This window comes from Rhincodon typus, chromosome 17 (genome assembly GCF_021869965.1).
Source record: "Rhincodon typus isolate 14 chromosome 17, sRhiTyp1.1, whole genome shotgun sequence".
NCBI lineage: Eukaryota > Metazoa > Chordata > Chondrichthyes > Orectolobiformes > Rhincodontidae > Rhincodon > Rhincodon typus.
The window spans coordinates 35,837,972-35,853,864 of NC_063348.1; the positions used below are offsets into that span (position 1 = coordinate 35,837,972).

Below are 15,893 nucleotides of genomic sequence, written 5' to 3' on the forward strand. Positions count from 1 at the left end.
TTACGGATATCTAGCTGCTGCTAAATTTCTCTAAGCTCCTGTCTTTCTTCGCTGCATCAAGCATATACTGCTTGTGGGCTTCCTTCACCCACTTTCAACTGTACAGAGCTGTCAATGACTCCCATGCTCTTTTAAGCTTAATCCTTTTCCATGGCACAAAGCCACTATGCCCGGTCATCCTCCTCAGATCTAACTGCATGATGTTTGCTAACAGCAGCACATGTACTATCTGTACCCATTTCTGCTTCAGCACTGTCCCATAAAACGCACACCCTCATAAATTGAAAACAGAGAATCTTTTAATCTCTACCCAAACCATCTCCGTGACAATATTGCCTGCTTTGGGCTGACCTTTGCCTGACTTTTAGCATTTACTGACTGCTTTTAGACTAAGTTACCTCAATATGTTTTGATACCTACCACTAGCGATAGTGGGTTCATTACACAAGGTTTCTGCAGATAGTGACTCTGACCATTATGTAGCAACATGTACACTGCGATGATCCCAGATTTGAATATTGGACAAGCTGAATCTTTATAATCTTGCTTGATAAACAGTATTCTATTTAAAGAAGAATCGAAGGTAAAATACTGACAAGCCATCCAGACACAAGGGGTGGAATCTTCCGAGCCCCTGAATAATGTGGGCAATGGTGAGTCATTTGGCAAGGTTGGCAGTAATGACATTCTCAACATCAAAAACAATGAAGTCTGATTTTGCAACCAGCTGTTAAGCAGAGAGACAGGAATCTCACAAGTGAACGGCAGAAGCCGATTTGTATGTGATTAATATTTAATTTCGCCTTATTGATATGCAGTTTCTTATTCTCTCACATTGTTATTTCCTGAGATTAACGTCAGAGAGGGCATCTGGTGACTCCAGCTCACCATGTGCTCCTGCTGGCCTCCATTTTGGATAGCAATCACCAGTATCTCAGGACACACCTCCATTGGGCAGTCACTGCCCGTGCAATCACACTCTCTCTTCTCCCCACCCCCCCACCCCAACTCCTTCTCTGTTCACAAACGTTGACATTGGACACTTACCAGTCTTTCCATATCACAATGACACATCCTTGATCCACTTAGAGTCATAGAGATGTATAGCACCGAAACAGATCCTTCGGTCCAACTCGTCCATGCCAACAAGATATGTGAAATAAATCTAGTCCCATTTGCCAGCATTTTGCCCATATCCTTCTAAATCCTTCCTATTCATGTACCTATCCTTTTAAATGTTGTAATTGTCCCAGCCTTCACCACTTCCTCTGGCAGCTCGTTCCATACATCTACCAACCTGTGTGTGAAAAGGTACCCCTCAGGTCCTTTTTAATTCTTTTCCCTCTCTCCTTAAACCTATGCTGTCTAGTTCTGGACTTCCCCATCTGGGGAAAAGACCTTGGCTGTTCATCCTCATGATTTTATAAATTTCTATGACGTCACCCCTCAGACTTCAACGCTCCAGGAATAATAGCCCCAGCCTATTCAGTCTCTCCCTATAGCTCAAACCCTCCGACCCTGGCAACATCCTTGTCAATCTCTTTTGCTACACCCTGTTTCAAGTTTAACAACATCTTTCCTGTTGGAGGGAGACCAGAACTGAATGCAGTATTCTAAAAATGGCCTCACTGATGTCTTGTACAGCCACAACATGATGCCCAAACTCCTATGCTCAATGCAATGAAGCCAAGCATACCAAACACCACCTTCACCATCCTGTCTACCTGTGACTGCACTCTCACGGAACTGTGCACCTGCATCCTTAGGTCTCTTTGTTCAGCAACAATCCCCAAGACCTTACCACTAAGTGTATAAGACCTGCCCTGATTTGCCTTTCTAAAGTGCAACACCTTACATTTATCCAAATTAAACTCCATCTGCCCCTCCTCAGCCCTACGGTCCATTTGATCAAGGTTCTGCTGTGCTCTGAGATAATCTTCACTGTCCACTACGTCACCAATTTTAGTGTCATCTGTAAACTTACTAACCATTCAGCCTATATTCACATGCAAATCATGTATATAAATGATGAAAAGCAGTGGATCCAGCACCAATCCTCACGGGACACCACTGGTAACAGGTACTGGTTACTTACAGTATGGTTCTGCACTTCAATGTTGCACTTCAGTGTACCGGCACCTTTTTATTGCGATACTGCTGGCAGGGCACCCTGTGCACAGGGACAGGCACCCATCTCATGGATTGGTGCACTTCGGGGCACTCACTCATTTTGTGCACACTTGAATACTGATGACAGCTTCCCAGCCTTGCCTTGCCTTTTTGAGCTTTGTCCCTTAAGTCATTGCTTAAAAGCTCACAGTTTTTCCATCTTACCTTGCCTTTTAGCGCAGACACAAAGCCAAGCAGCTTGTCATGGTTGTGGGTTGTGAGCAGTGATCAGGCAAGGGGGTGGATCTGTTGCTCTACAGCACTGTGCTACATCAATGTTCTACCTGCACCATGTGCCAGCAGTTTATGTGGCAACACTGTGCTTCCACCAAATGGCCATGTCTCAAAGATGAAGGGGAGTAGTCCTCCTTCAAACCTTTAGTCAGGGCCTCCCAAGGCAGTCAGTCTTGGACTCGATCAGGGTTGGGCTTCTGTATCACTACACTCTGAGCAGTGGACCACAGTTAGTCCTGCAGGTCCAGTACAACCAGTATTGGGATTCATGGTAAGTCAGTTGGGGGACTTCATAGGTGACCAGGCCTTTGGTACATCTCTGTTACTGGGGAGGGGAGGTCTATCCAAATCAGTCTGGTGGGGGTGGGGTATCAGCTCGAATGAATTTAAGGGGTTTTATCAGCGGCCAATGCTGTGGTAAGGAAGTTAGAGAAATAAGTTCTGGGGATTGGAGGCATGATTGATGAGTTGCAAAGGAGCAATCATTCTGAAGAGGGAAAACTCAACATACAAGAGAGGGGAGATAGTTGGAGGGTATAGGTTATTGCAGAGTGGGGTCATCTGGGTATTGACAGGGGTCAGTGCAATACAGTGATCGTAGGGCCGGAGGCAGAGGATAATGTTGGGAGATAAGGTTGCAATTCGGAGTTGTGAGCGGGAACATGTGAAAGCTCAATACTAATGGTCTCAACAGGGAATGCAAGGACATAGGAATGTGGAGGTTCAGGGAGGAGTATCCCTGATTATCAGACTCGCTGTGCCCAGCATGACTCGTATTGTCTTCCATATTTATGTGAATTATAAATGTGGCATGGAAATGGACAATGATTGCAACCACATCCGGATTGGGTGGAGTAAGTTTTTTTTTGTTGCTGTCTAAGCCCACCAGCTCCACTTGTCATCAATGTGAAGCCCTACAATGTCTAGTTTCATTCATTAGGCACTTCTACAGCGCAGTTTGAAGACATTTTAATTTCAGAACCCTGCATTTGAAATGCACACAATTTTTCAACTGTGTGGGAGACAAATCCTGCTCGTGAGCAATCTGGGCCATATCGTTGGTCATAACAGATTGATCATAATTATCCCTGTGAAGCAGAAATAATCGTAAGTGACTTTAAAAGTCAGCAATTCACAAAGACAATCCAAGTTTCATGGACAATGGCATAGAGCTGATTTCCTCTAATTGAACTCCAAGTAGTCTCCAAACTGCCCTTGTATTTAATGTGTGGAGTGGGAGGGGGAATAAGGTATCAGTAATCATGTAGCACTTAAAATCTCCCGCTGTATTTGTGTGACATGGCTTGTGCTGCATTTATGAGAACATGCTACAGATCCACCTCGCAGTATTCCATGGCCCTCCTTGTTAAAGTCCTCTGGTTTTGAGAAATATTATAAAGTGTCATTTGTGTGAGATACAGATATTGAGTGTTCACAGCAGTAAGGACCTGTTCTGTTTCTGATATTCCCCCTACACTGGTTCATTGGAACGGTAACCAATGGTTGCAGCCAGAGCAGGTTAACCGTTGCTGTGGTGCAATGAAGGTGTAGAGTAATGGAAAGCTGAAAGGAAGATGGAGGTTCAGGGAGTGGGGGGGTGGGGGATCCTTGATTATCAGAAGCATTTTTGTTTTGTTTGTCTTCCCCTGTTATTGCGTGCACTGCGAAGGGCAGCTTGTGCCTGGTAGCACTTGACCTGGAGTGTAGCTCGTTACTAAAAATGGCACCATCACTGGTAGCCCTGGCAGTGCTGAATCCTTCTGTCATTGCTGAGTGGAAGGTAGCTCAAGCCAGGCACCAGAGAGGTGTGGTGTATACCTAATGAGACGAAATGCAGAGAGTAGCGTGAGAAAACTCTCTCAGGCTCACAAAGAGAAATCCTCTGTGAAAGTCGCCAAGATTAACACGTGGCCAATTTCTGGTAAAAGTCAGCACCAAAGATGCCAGCTAACTGAGCTCACTTTCTGCTTTATAGCTGCACCCTTTCTGTTCTAATTCAGTTAAAAAGACCTGGGTAACCTTCTGAACTGCCAGTTGTTTCAGTTTTATTTTCCTCTGGCAATCGCTAAAACCCAACAGTTTAATTATTTACTTTCCTGTTAACCTCTGAAAGCAACACGACCCCAACCTTTTACATGCACTCGAAGATGCTTTAGTTGCATTTATTCTATTCAATACTGTTAAACTTTAATTTCCAAAACTAAAAATTGCCCACTAAGACATGTGAACCATGAACGAGATATTCACAACAACAACCGTTCCTGCTGTGCAGAGTTTTTCTGCGTAAAGCCCACACCCTGAACCTAAGTGGAGACAGAAAGAAAGGCTGAAGTGAAGGATTGACTGAAAAGAAAAGTACCCATTTCTTCTAGATCCCTTCATGACATCGGGACATTCCAAAGTTTGCTACAGTGAATGAGGAACTTTTTGACGTGCTGTAAATTTGTGCAATTTCCAGCAGTCAATTCGCCCAACAAGATAAATGAGCAGATACTACTTTTTATTTTTAGAAATTGGGTTGAGAAGTAAATATTGTTCAGAACACATGGGGGAAATTCATAGATCTTTAATTTAGTTCCATTGGCTCTGTTATGTTGCTTGAATTACAACAATGAGAACACTACATTGCTATAAAATGTTTGAATTAAACCCTGGATCATGAAAGTTATCATGGAGATGCAATTCTTTTTTGTTATCCATGGAAGTGACCTGAAACTCCTAATCTTGCTTCATCTGGCTGAACATGTATACATCACTGAAGATCTGCAATTCTAAGACAGTAATATTTGATGCCCCAAACCAGGTTTTGAATATTAAGATGTCAAGCGTGTTTATGTATTTGAAGAAGAAATGCAAAGCTGGTTGTCCTGTGTTAGTTTTCCCCATGGTGATGAAATTACCAAGCTCTTCCTCAAATAGCCAATCTCCCTAATCTGCAAGCAATTGAAGTCTAACTGACCTCAAAATTTACAGTAAGTAGAACTTTGCATTAAAAGGTTCAGTGCTGTCGTGTCAGGTAATCGTTCTGAAGAGGTTACATTGCTCATGTTACATTGCTTCCACCCATTTTGCTGATGTCACACACTGTGCATGGACTGTAGCTTTTGGAAGGAGCAGATGTATTTTTACCAGATCATTAAGATACTAGTCATCATGCCTGACTGAATGACATTGTACGTATTACTGTCATGAATAAACTTTGTTATCTAAGGACCGTGTCTCTTCTGTAGATACTCAAAGATGGCATACCCTCTCCACTATTTACTAGATGCGTCCAAGATACAGGATTGATGGCAATTAATTATAAGGCTTACCTGTTACCCCAGACTGGGAGAGGTTGTAAATACCACAAGGTGCCAGCAGGTATCATCTGGGAAAAGTACCACGATTACATCTCCACCATAGTAACAGAGTAATATCTACTTCCACATTATACCTAATAAAGCATTTTATCATCCAGCTTGCTATGTACGATACTAAGGGAGATTGGCTGGTCATATGGCACTTGGTATAGCCGTGATGGAGATTTATGATGGAAAACCTGCTGTATTTTCCAAGCAGGCTTCCACATAAAAGACTCTCATTTTCCATTATGCATGAATTTAAACTGTCTTATTTTCTATTTTAACACTTACAGCTCGTGGGATCACACATTATTGCCATGCTCTGGTATTTAATTTTTCACATGTTGGTTTGGTTTTTATGATCACAAGGGTAGACATAACTCAGACTCCAGTTTAAAAGCTCTAGACTCAATCATTCCAATGCCCTCCCGTCTTCCAATCTCTGTAAACTTGAGGTCATGCAAAACTCTGCTGCCTGTGTTCTTGTTCACATAAAGTTCCATGGAACCACCACCCCCTGTGTACTGTTCTCATTACAATATTTTGTATCTTTGTCTTTAGATATTCCATGTCCTTATCCCTCCCATTCTCTGTAATCTCCTCCTTCTGTACTACCCTAAGATGTCCAAACATAACCTCTGGTGGAACAGGCTTGAAGGGCTGAATGGCCTACTCCTGTTCCTATGTACAAGTTTTACTGAATAAAAGGTGCCATGCAAATGTATATCGTTGTCAAAAATAACAAATTACTGATGCTTTTGTTTACTTTGCACAGAGAAACTGGAGGGTGAAAAGCTGAATGTAGCTGAAGTGACGCAGTCGGAAATTGCCCAGAAACAGAAACTGCAGACTGTTCTTGAAAAAATCAATGAAACGCTTAAACTGCCACCCAGAAACATCAAGTGGACGATTGATAGTGAGTCTGATTTTAACAGGGGAGAGTATGCATTAGTAATACTAATAAAGATAATACTAATAAAGATTTGTTCACTGAAATGTTCAATTTGAGGACCTTTTATCTAAAATCACTCTCAACCTCTCTTCAGCCTCTATTTCAGTGAAGACCAGGAGAGTTCTTGCTGGTCACTTGGCCCACTATTTGTCCCTCAACCAATGTCATTTTTTAAAAGTCTGGTGATTATCCCATTGCCATTTCTCTGATTGCATTGTGCATTGTAATTCTCGTATTCTTACATTGTAATCGTGATTATGTTACAGAAAACATAATCTGTCTTTAAACCTTTGTGGACAGGATTATATAAATACAACTTTTCTTTCCTAGTTCAAACCTCTCATCTTCTTAAGCCACTTAGTGATGGCTGACTGACAAAGTACATATAACCTTCTCTTGCTTGTGTCATGCTATGGAAAAGGACAAATCTTCCATAAAAGTTAAAGTTTTTAATTGGACTAAGGCAAATTTTGATGGTATGAGACAAGAACTTTCAAAAGTTGATTAGAGTAGACTGTTTGCAGATAAAAGGATGGCTGACATTTGGGAGGCGTTCAAGAGTGTGATGACAGGAGTTCAGATGCATTATATTTCTGTTAGAGTGAAGGGTAAGGCTGGTAAGATTAGGAACAATAGATGAATAAAGATATTGAGGTTTTAGTCAAAAATAAAAGAGAATCTGATTTTAGATATAGACAACTTGGTTCAATTGAGTCTCTTAATCAATATAAAGAGTGTAGGGGCATTCTTAAGAAATCAGGAAGGCAAAGAGGGGAATTTTTTTTCTTTATTCATTAACTGGATGAGGGCGTCGCTGGCTAGGCAGCATATATTGCCCATCCCGAATTGCCTAGAGGGTTGTTGAGAGTCAACCACAATGCTGTGGGTCTGGAGTCACATGTAGGCCAGACTAGGTAAGGATGGCAGTTTCCTTCCCTAAAGGACATCAGTGAACCAGATAGATTTTTCCAACAATCGACAAGGGATTGATGGTCATCATTAGGTTCTTAATTCCAGATATTTTATTGAATTCAAATTCCACCATCTGCTGTGGTGAGATTCGAACCTGGGTCCCCAGAACATTATTTGGGTCTCTTGATTAAGAGTCCAGTGATAATACCAATAGGCCATTGCCACCCCCTGATATGAGAAAGCATTGGCAGATAAGGTTAAGGATAATCCCAAGAGATTGTACAAATACATTAAGAGCAAAAGGGTAACTAGAGGGAGGGTAGGGCCTCTTAAAGATCAAGGAGGTTGTCTTTGTGTTGAATCAGAAGGGATGTGAGAGATACTAAATGACTATTTATGTTAGTTTTTACTGTGGACAAAGAAATGGAGGCTAGAGAATGCAGAGAAATAAATTTTGATGTTCTAAAATCAGTTCACGTTACAGTAAAGGAAGTTTGGGAGGTATTAGAGAAAATAAATTTGGATATTCTCCAGGACCTGACCTAAACTATCCCAGAACATTGAGGGAATTAAGGGAAGAAATTGTGAGACCCCAGGCAGAAATATTTGCATCATATGTGACTGTGGGTGAGGTGCCTGATGACTGGAGAGTGGCTAATGTTCTACATTTGTTTAAGAAAGGTTGTCAGGGGAACTGGGGAACTATAGACCTGTGAGTCTGACTTCAGTTGTAAGTAAATTGTTGGAGGTGATTATAAAAGATGGGATTTATGGACATTCAGAGAGACAAAAATTGATCAGGGATAGTCAGCATGGTTTTGTGTGAGGAAAATAGTGTCTCACAAACTTGATTGAGTTATTTGAGGAAGTTACCAAAAAAAAATTGATGAGGGCAGAGTAGTATATGTTGTTTACTTGGACTTTACTAAAGCCTTCGACAAGGTTCCACATGGTAGACAAATCAGTATAGTGAAATCACGTGGGATTCAGGGTGACTTGCCAATTGGATACATAATTGCCTTAACCGTAGGAGACAGTAATGGTGGCCGGTTGCTTTTCGCACTGGAGGCCTGTCACCAGTGGTGTTCCACAGGGATCGGTTCTGTGTCCTAATTTGTCATTTATATATTCGATTTGGATGAGAATGTAGAAGGCATGGTGAGTACGTTTGAGGACAACATCAAAATTGGTGGCACAGTAGACACCAATGAAGATTTTCTAGGAATTACAAAGGGATCTTGATCAAATGGGTCAATGGCCTGAAAAATGGCAGATGGAGTTCAATCTGGATAAATGCAAGTTATTGCATTTTGGTACAACAAACAAGGGTAGGGCTTATGCAATTAATGGTAGGGCCTTGGGGTAGTGTTGTACAACAGAGAGATTTAGGGGTTCAGCTATGTAATTCTTTGAAGTTTGCGACACATAGACAGGATGGTTAAAAAGGCATTTGGCATACTTGCCTTCATTGCTCAGTTCTTTGAGTATAGGAGTTTGGAAGTCATATTGAGGTTGTACAGGACATTGGTGATGTCTCTTCCGGAATACTGTGTTCAGTTCTGGTCACCCAGTTATAGGAAGGATATTATTAAGCTGGAGAGGGTTCAGAAGAGATTTACCAGGATGTTGCCAGGTTTGGAAGGTTTGAGTTATAAAGGAAGGCAGGAAAGGCTGGGACTTTTTCCACTGGATGTTGGAGGTTGAGAGGCAACCTTAAAGAAGTTTATAAAATAATGAGTGATACAGAAAGGGTAGTTGTCCTTTTCCGTAGGATAGGGAATTTCAAGACTAAGTGGGCACATTTTTAAGGTGAGAGGAGAGAGATTCTAAAAAGACACAAGGGCAAATGGTTTACACAGGTAGTGGTTCACATGTGGATTGAACTTCTGGAGGAAGTGGTGGATGTGGGCACAATTACAAAGTTTAAAAGACATTTGGAGAAGTACATGAATGGGAAAGGTTTGGAAGGATATGGGCCTGGAGCAGCCAGGTGGGACTAGTTTAATTTGGGATTATGTTCATCATGGACTGGTTGGACCGAAGGGTCTGTTTCCATACTGTATGACTCTATGACTCTACGTGAGTCCTAATGGTAGAGAATCTCCAGAGACTCCTTTCTCAATCTCTTTAAATGGTCAGTGAGCTCTGACACCAATTCAAAAGCGGCAATGGGTATTGTTCAGTCTATACCTTCTAACTGTACAGAATAATGCAATCTTTACTCTATTCCTAGAGGTCTGCATTCATATAAGTCTGTCTGCTTGAAGACTACCAACATGAAACTCTTGTTGGTATGGAGAGAGTTTTAGCCTACTATCACTTTGCATCAATTCCAACGCTTACATAAATGCTAATAAAACCCAGAGGAAAAAACAAAAGTATTGGAAACAAAGCTGACTACAGAAATTAAACATATTATTAGATGAAACAAGGAAGCTTACAGTGTCGCTCAGAAGTGTAGTAAGTGTAAAGATTGTGAAGTTTTTTTTAAAAAATCAACAAAGGGTTATCAATAACATTAATGAAGAGGGAAAAAGAATAAAGTTTGAGAAAGAACTACTGTTATTCCTCTGCATGTGCGAGGGCTCTGTTTCTGAGAACCCCTGTGAATGATGAAATTCACAAGTGTGGAGCTCATTTAAAATACAGGTTAAAAGTCATGCATATGCGAGTTTGCCCACGGATGTTGAATTTTGTTGCTACTTAATTTTTGGCACGGATAGGCAAACTCAGGAATCGTGATCTCACAGCTGCAGGGAGTTTACTGTAATTTGAACTTGTTTTTTAAAGAATCTCAGAGATGTCACGTATATGCCAAAATAAGAAAAAATTGTAAACATGGATCTCCTAAATGCAGGAACTGGAGAAATTAAAATTGGGAATAAGGAAATAGCAGGGACATTAAACAAATATTTGGTGCCTATCTTCACAAGGAACATTCCAGATATTGTGGGGAACAAAGGATCAAATGAAAGTGAGGAACATGAAGAAACTAATGCCAGCAAAGAAATATTGCCAGATTAATCAATGAAACTAATCTCCAAGGACTGATGGATTTTGAAAGAGGTGACAGTAGAGAATGTCCCTTGGTTCCCCAAAGAATTGAAATGCAGCAAATATAAACCTGTTCTTCAAGAAAGAAGAGAATAAAAAAAGTGGGGAACTGCAAGATTTGATTGGCCTGAAATCAGGATTGTGAGGAATGCCAGAATCCATTAATACAGATATAATGACAAAGCACTTGAAAAATTGCAATAAAATTAGATAGCATCAGTATGATTTTATGAAGGGAGATCATGTTTGAAACATATATTGGATACTTTTGAAGTTATAACTTGCAAGGTAAATAACAGGAAATCATTATATGTATTTGAATTTTCAGAAGACTTTCAATAAGGAGCCATGCAAAAGGTTGTACTCAAGTTAAAGGCTAATTAGATTGTGGGTTAGTATGTTGGAATCGATAAAGAGTTGGTTAATTGACACACAACAGAGGATGGATAAATGGGACGTTTTCAGGATGGAATCATATTATGTTGGAGATTTACCACAAAGATATGTTTTTCTAGCCTCAGCTATTTATAATGTATATTAATTACTGAGGTGAGAGGACCTGTTACATGTGTAATAGATTCATATTCACTGACAACATAAAGATACCTGGAAAAGCATGATGGGATGGAAAGAGAGATTTAGAGGATTAAAACAGATTAAATGATTGGGTGAGAAGATCGCTAATGAAGTCTAACTTGGTGAAGTATGATATTTCCCACCATGACAAGAAGAATGGAAGTAGTGGAACATTTTTTAAAACTGAGAATAGGTAAAGCTGGCAGATAGAGTTCATTGTGGGAAAGTCTGAGGTCATCCACTATGGATCTGAGAAGGATTAAACAGAATATTTTGTGAATGATGAGAGTCTAGGAAGTGAAAAGGGTTTTACTGCACACTGAAAGCTATAGAGTAGGTATATGCATTAGCAGACCAATGGCAGTTAAATATGAACACGGGACTTTTGGAAGTAAATGTGATGAAAGCTCTTGGAATCCAACCAGGTAGAGTTGGTAATGTTACCACACTGTGACACACACACATGGGTGCAAACTTGTGAACATAGTTATGTGCAAGCAAACATACATGCTCTGGTATAAGTACAACACAAGTCTCTCCAACATACCCTGTGTATTCTGCATGCATTGCAGAAGAAAGAAAATTAGCAAGTTCTGGACATCAAAACAATGCCATAAAATCCTGTTCTGAAGAAGCGTCATATCGGACTTGAAACATTAACTTGGTCGCACTCTCCAGAGATGCTGCCAGACCTGCTGCGTTTCTCAAGCACCTCCTGTTTTTATTTCACATCCTTGTATCTGTTAGCGCTGAAAGTTCACATTTGCATCTAAGAACTAATTACCAGAACCAACAGAAGTCTCAAGAATAACTCTTTTTTTGCAATTTAGATGCTGATCTGTGGATCTGGAGTTGTACGTCTAGAGTTGTCCACTTTTATTTTCTTGCAGACATTTCCTCAGTATGTGTATGGGTGTGTTTTCCAGCTAATGTTTTATATCTATGCACCTTTCTGTCCCAAATTAACTGTCTGCTTCTATCATAAAGAGTGCACTACATTGTGTTGAAGGCTGAATGGGAATTCTGAAAAGATCATTTCGTAACAGAATTGAGGAAGATTGAACACAAATTACCTACTCACCTGTACACAGAGTGGAACAAGATTTCTTCAGTTGGGTTCAACTCCTTGGTTTGCAATTCCAGTTTACACAGAAGGAAACGAGTGGTCAACAGTCTGGAAAAGCTGACCAGAGATGGGTTGCCACTCATTTTAAATGCTTTTTTCCAAAAGTTGTCAACTTTATCCCAGAGAGCTTCCTTTTTGTTGCTGAGGGATTTACAGAAAATTTATCTCTGATGCTCTTGGATTTAGAGTCTTTTCCCCCTTTGACCTTAGTGCAATGAAATTAAGAGCAGAGCCTTCCAAAAGCTGGAATTGGGCTCAAATGTAGTCTTCCTGTGTGAATGCCAGGAACAACAGCTGTCGCATTCTTCGAAAATCTGGAGGCTTTGTGCAGAAGCAAAGCTTTCCACAGCCGTTCTCCTCCCTGTGAGCCAGGTTTATACAGACGGATATGATTCCTGTAACTGTTGTCCGTATATGCAGAGATTCAATTGAGCAGCAAACCAGTCACAGAATGAGCCACTCTTCCCAGAACTAGACAAAAGTACAATTTTAGAATGAGAACCAGGCTGTTGGATTGAAGTCAGCAAGCACTTCTTCATACTAAGAGTGAAAATCTGGAACTATTTGCCCTGAAATGTTGTTGAGACTGGCGGTAGGGGACAATTACAAAATTTTGACAGAATTTTGTGAGGCAAGAATGACTGAGTCATGGTGAGTAAGTGGGGTTCGGATACAGAACAGCCATAATTTAACTGAATTAGAGTACCGGTTGCAGGATTGAATGGCCTCCTCTGTTTCCAGTGTGCCATACTGCATCTCCATATCTCTCCTGGCAATTATTGGGTAGATTTGTCAAGTTGTTCCGTATTGGAGATATTTTCAACTGCACGGACTGGTGCTGAGAAGAACGAGTTGTTTAATTTGAGAAGTTTTCACAATAATGGGCAAAAGCAGCGGGAGTGGAATTAATTGGATAGCTATTTCAAAGAACCAACCCGTGCATTGCAGGCTGAATGGCCTCCTCTGATGTAACAGGAAAAATTCCTTTTTGTAGATGAATGTCAGAATCATATTAGTTCATAGAAAATGTTGCTCATTCACACAAGTGCACTGCTGTTATCACAAAGGTTTTCTTAATGCACTTTTCACAACCTCATAATGTTTCAAAATTTTTTGTAGCCAATGAGGTCATTGGAAGTGTAGCCACCACAGGAAGTGCAACAGCTCATTCACATAGAAAGCTCAAACAAGCATTTGACCTTTGGGGGAATTCACTTGAGCTTCTTCAAATAGTGCTGTGAAACCTTTTGCACCTACATAATGTGGAATAATTTGGTTTAATATCTAATTTGAAAGGTGGCTTCTCTGACACTAGAGCACTTCTTAAGTGCTGCACTAGGAGTGGTAGCCTTGATCCTTGTGCCAATGTCACTGGAGGGGAACTTAACTCATAAAACTCAGACTCAGGGTTAGCACACTCACCTTAGAGCTTTGGAAAATTTTTCTTAGTTACTTCCAAGGAGTTACTAACCATTGCAAACAAATTTACTTAATACCTCCCAGCCTTTTCAAAATAAGGGACAAGTGATTTCCTAAGGACCAGTTGGTTTAATGTGTTTACTACTTCACACTCTGCAATTTCAATGCATCTGTGTCGCTATTGAGCAACTTACTTCTGCTGTTCAACTAAAATTTATATGATTTATCCGGTCCTGAGGTGATAGCATCTTTTGACTTGGTTTTTTAAAAATTTCACGGCAGTAACTGATCAAGTGTTGAAGCCGTGGGATTTTCTGACACAATTTCCCATCTGGTTCATGTGCTTGAGTGTGAGAGGCTGCTTTTATTATTTGTTTGCAACTCTGCTTAACCTCATTTATTGAGACACTGTCTGAAACAATGCTGTTCATTTGTGTCTTTATGGTTACTTAGGTGTTCATATGAAGAGTCTGGTTGCCATTCTCCACCTGTTGGTTGCAGTTTCCCAATACTTCAGGGCACCAATCCGACTCCCGGATCACGTCTCTGTTCAAGTGGTGGTTGTCCAGGTAAGTGACTACCAGAAAGGAAACCTCTGAAGGGTGAGATAACAAGGTGTAGAGCTGGATGAACACAGCAGGCCAAGCAGCATCAGAGGAGCAGGAAAGCTGACGTTTCATGTTAACTGAAATGTTAATTCTGCTTTCTCACCACAGATGCTGCCAAACTTGCTGAGTTTCTCCAGATCTTAACGTTTCAGAAATCTTTCTGAAGAAGGGTCCAGACCCGAAACATCAGCTTTCCTGCTCCTCTGATGCTGCTTGGCCTGCTGTGTTCATCCAGCTCGACACCTTGTTATCTCAGATTCTGCACGTCAGCAGCTCCTCCTGTCTCTGAACCTCTGAAGGGTGTTATGTCTAATACTGACAGAGTCAAGATGTACAATTGGTCTGGGAATTTTCAGGAATAGAGTGAAAATTAAATTAATGTTTGACTTAGAAGTGTTGATTTGAATTTGTTGCAACAACAGGAAGGGTCTGGAAAATGAATCAGCTACCCATTAGATCACTTGATCTGAGTTAATTATTTATACTGGACCCATAATGTGTGCATCGATGGCAAAGACTAAATCATATTTCTTTTGTATTTCTGAGGAAGGGTCACCAAAGCCAAAACGTTAACTCTGTTTTCTCCTTCACAGATGCTGCCAGACCTGCTGAGCTTTTTCAGCAACTTTGTTTTTGTTCGTATTTCTTCTGAGTAGGAGTCAATTCTGGATCTTAGCAATGTAATGAAACAAAGAACTGCAAGTTGCTGAAAATCTGAAACGAAACAAAAACCATAATTGCTGGCGGAATTCAGCAGGTCTGGCAGCACCTGTGGAAAGAAAGAACAATTAACATTTCGTCCAGTGACCCTTCTTCAGAACGCAGTTGCTGGATCCAAAATGTTAACTCTGCTTTCTCACGACCAATGCTGCCAAACTTGCTGAGTTTCTCCAGATCTTAACAACCTCCCTAAAAAGGTTTCTCCTCATTTTCCCTCTAATCCAAAGAGTTTATATCTGCCAACCCGCTAGCCTGAAGGGAGTTACTGTCTGCTACATCACACGTTTATAATACTTTTTGTCGGCCTCCCTTATCCTTCACTGTTGAAGGAGAAGAACCCCAGTCTCGCCATATAACAAAAGCACCTCATTCCTGATACCTTTCCAGTAAAACTCCTCTGGACCTTCTCCTTTATTGGAGTGTACTGTCAAAATTATACAAAATTCTCCTGCTGAGGTCTAACCAATGAAAGGTACTGCTGCATTTTACAAAAAAAACGTTGAATTTCTGAGATAACAAATTTCTGAACCAGTTTATCTATTTGTCAAGGTTTGTACCATCTGCCAACCTTGCAGTTGTACACCACATACCCAAAGCCGGGTCATTTATGCAAACTTAATTTAGATAAATATGAAGTGTAGCATTTTGGAAAGGCAAATCAGGGCACGACTAATACGCTTAATGGTAAGGTCCTGGGGAGTGTTGCTGAACAAGAGACCTTGGAGTGCAGGTTCATAGTTTCTTGAAAGTGGAGTCACAGGTAGACAGGATAGTGATGT

The 15,893-nt window shown here is 40.8% G+C and overlaps 1 protein-coding gene across 2 annotated transcripts in view; it reads left to right on the forward strand.

The window, feature by feature from the left end:
* Nucleotides 1-15,893, forward strand: part of LOC109910881 (alpha-parvin) — a 97,555-nt gene that overhangs the window by 63,785 nt on the left and 17,877 nt on the right. For both annotated transcript variants that reach the window (XM_048606809.1, XM_020510130.2), the window contains 2 exons: nt 6,523-6,663; nt 14,240-14,355. In XM_048606809.1, the coding sequence (XP_048462766.1) occupies nt 6,523-6,663; nt 14,240-14,355 (257 nt within the window). The remainder of the gene's footprint in view (nt 1-6,522; nt 6,664-14,239; nt 14,356-15,893) is intronic.